Source organism: Cyprinodon variegatus, unplaced genomic scaffold, assembly GCF_000732505.1.
Source record: "Cyprinodon variegatus isolate N-32 unplaced genomic scaffold, C_variegatus-1.0 Scaffold1475, whole genome shotgun sequence".
Lineage (NCBI taxonomy): Eukaryota > Metazoa > Chordata > Actinopteri > Cyprinodontiformes > Cyprinodontidae > Cyprinodon > Cyprinodon variegatus.
The window spans coordinates 88442-90790 of record NW_015151928.1 but is presented as its reverse complement, the minus strand read 5'-3'; the positions used below and the strand labels follow the sequence as shown (position 1 = coordinate 90790).

Below are 2349 nucleotides of genomic sequence, written 5' to 3'. Positions count from 1 at the left end.
GATTTTATTTCTGATACTAAAATCAATTTAAAACAGATTGCTCAACAAAAAAATCATGAAAAGAAAAACAAAGAATATTTCATTTAGGGCCAAATTTTAGTTTTTAAATATTGTATTTTTCTAATCTTATTATTTTTTTTTATAGATTGAAATGAAAAAGTCCTTATTTTCCTTCAGTTTTAAAGTCTCTCTGCCTAAATGGAGATGATGACCAGGCAGGAAAGTCATCCTGAATCGGTCTTTATTCTGATTGTTTTCAGTCTTTTCCGCACAGAGAAGGACGCTGTGGTGAGCGGCGGTGCAGTGAGCACCGTCGGAGGAACTTTGTCCCCAGGAACAGTCTGTAGCAGATCCTTCTGGGCCAAAAAGCTGTCCAGCAGATTAGCATCCATCCATTCCTCGCTGTCTGCACAGTCTGAACCTATTAGCTCCGGCGTTGGTCTTCTGTTTCTAATCACTTCCTCTTTGGAATGAAAGTCCGGCTTTTATAACTTTTTAACCTCTTAATTTGGGAAATTCTCGCCTATTGGATACACAATTAGAAAAGCAAATAACTGAGGAACTGTAAGTCCAGTTTCTGTATAAATACATGAAAGTTGTGTGAGTAAAACTCCCCAGCTGCATCAGTTCAAACAGGACTCAAAGTTTGTTGTTTTTATTCTCGAACATAAAAGGTCTTTTTTGATCAGCAGTAATAAAGACCTGCCTGCTTGCTGTGGCTGCTTTGTTTACATTCTGACATGCTGCTATATCTGTGTTAATCGTGCTTTGGTGCTCGCTGTGTCCATCAAATGAACTAGGTGGTTGGATTGTAGAGAATCTAATCTTTCTAACGTCTAACATCTATATTGGTAAACATTTTACCAGCCTAATTTTCATGCATTCTAAGTTATTATTTGTAAACACTTTAAAACGGGTTTTGAGAAGTTAAATTGGTAACATAATCGTCTTCCATTTTGGACTGAGTAAAACACGGTTCACTGCACGTCCCTGGACTACGGGTCCTCAGCGGTACCAGCCACGTACCATGTCCCGGCAGCCTGACCCAGTCTGGTCTGGACTGAAAGCATTTAGCTCCTTGTTCTGGGAGGTCAGTTGGTTCTTCCACAGTTTATTAGTCACCAGAACCAACTGGTATTCAATTATTTCAGTCCAAACCAGCCGTGGTTCCGGTCGGGTCCAGCCGTGGTTCCGGTCGGGACCAGCCGTTGTTCAAGTCGGGACCAGCCGTGGTTCCGTTCGGGACCAGCCGTGGTTCCGTTCGGGACCAGCCGTGGTTCCGGTCGGGACCAGCCGTGGTTCCGTTCGGGACCAGCCGTGGTTCCGGTCGGGACCAGCCGTGGTTCCGGTCGGGACCAGCCGTGGTTCCGGTCGGGACCAGCCGTCGTTCCGGTCGGGTCCAGCCGTCGTTCCGGTCTGGGCCAGCCGTGGTTCCGGTCGGGGCCAGCCGTGGTTCCGGTCGGGGCCAGCCGTCGTTCCGGTCGGGACCAGCCGTGGTTCCAGTTAGATCCCATATCTCTGGGTTAAGGGCTGACATTAAGCTTTAAAAACGGTTGTTTTTTTGATCCGATTGGATCACTGGTATTAGAACTATTTCTTAAGCCAGAACCTGAAGTTCTTCAACATGTCGGAAGGATCCAGGGAATCCGATTCCACGCCATCAGGATCCAGATGGGGTTCCCTCATGAAGTCTTGGTTCTGACTCAGACGCCATGTTTGGTTCAAACTTCCCCTCAGTTTGTGACACAGATGTTGGATCTGAGCTGAACCAAGAGGCGAGGGGTCACCAAGCTCCTACATGATGATGATGAACCTTCATGGTCGCCTGAAGTTCCTCCGCTCTGCTCCCTGTGTTGCAGATTTACTAGAATGTCTGGACGGGGTCCTGCCAAGCCTTCTGGAGAACAACATCCAGGTGTGGACCATGAGGAGCCACTGTGAGCATCCACAGGTGCACACTCTGCCGGACAGGATAGCGGCGGCGTCCGATGAGCCGGTACCGGCCGACCTGCGCGCCGCCAGCTCCCTGAAAACCCCCACCCTCTACATCTTCACCTCTGGAACCACCGGTGAGTCTGAAACCAGGAACCCCAGGAAAGATGGCCGTTTGTTGAGTTGATGATAAACGATCCATAGTGACCCGCTGGTTCCTCTGAGGAAGACGCCTCGTCCAAAGGTCCTCATTATGCTGAAGGAGAAGAACCGCTGGTCCTCCTGATGCCAAGAGTCACACTGACTGACTAGGTCTCCTCTGTCCATAATGTCCTGAAACGTCTCCTCTGTCCATAATGTCCTCAAACGTCTCCTCTGTCCATAATGTCCTGAAACGTCTCCTCTGTCCATAATGTC

At 48.3% G+C, this 2349-nt stretch overlaps 1 protein-coding gene across 1 annotated transcript in view; it reads left to right on the top strand.

Moving 5' to 3' along the window:
- Nucleotides 1-2349, top strand: part of slc27a6 (solute carrier family 27 (fatty acid transporter), member 6) — a 28992-nt gene that overhangs the window by 3308 nt on the left and 23335 nt on the right. The window contains exon 2 of the mRNA XM_015403272.1: nucleotides 1860-2069. Within this exon, the coding sequence (XP_015258758.1) occupies nucleotides 1860-2069 (210 nt within the window). The remainder of the gene's footprint in view (nucleotides 1-1859; nucleotides 2070-2349) is intronic.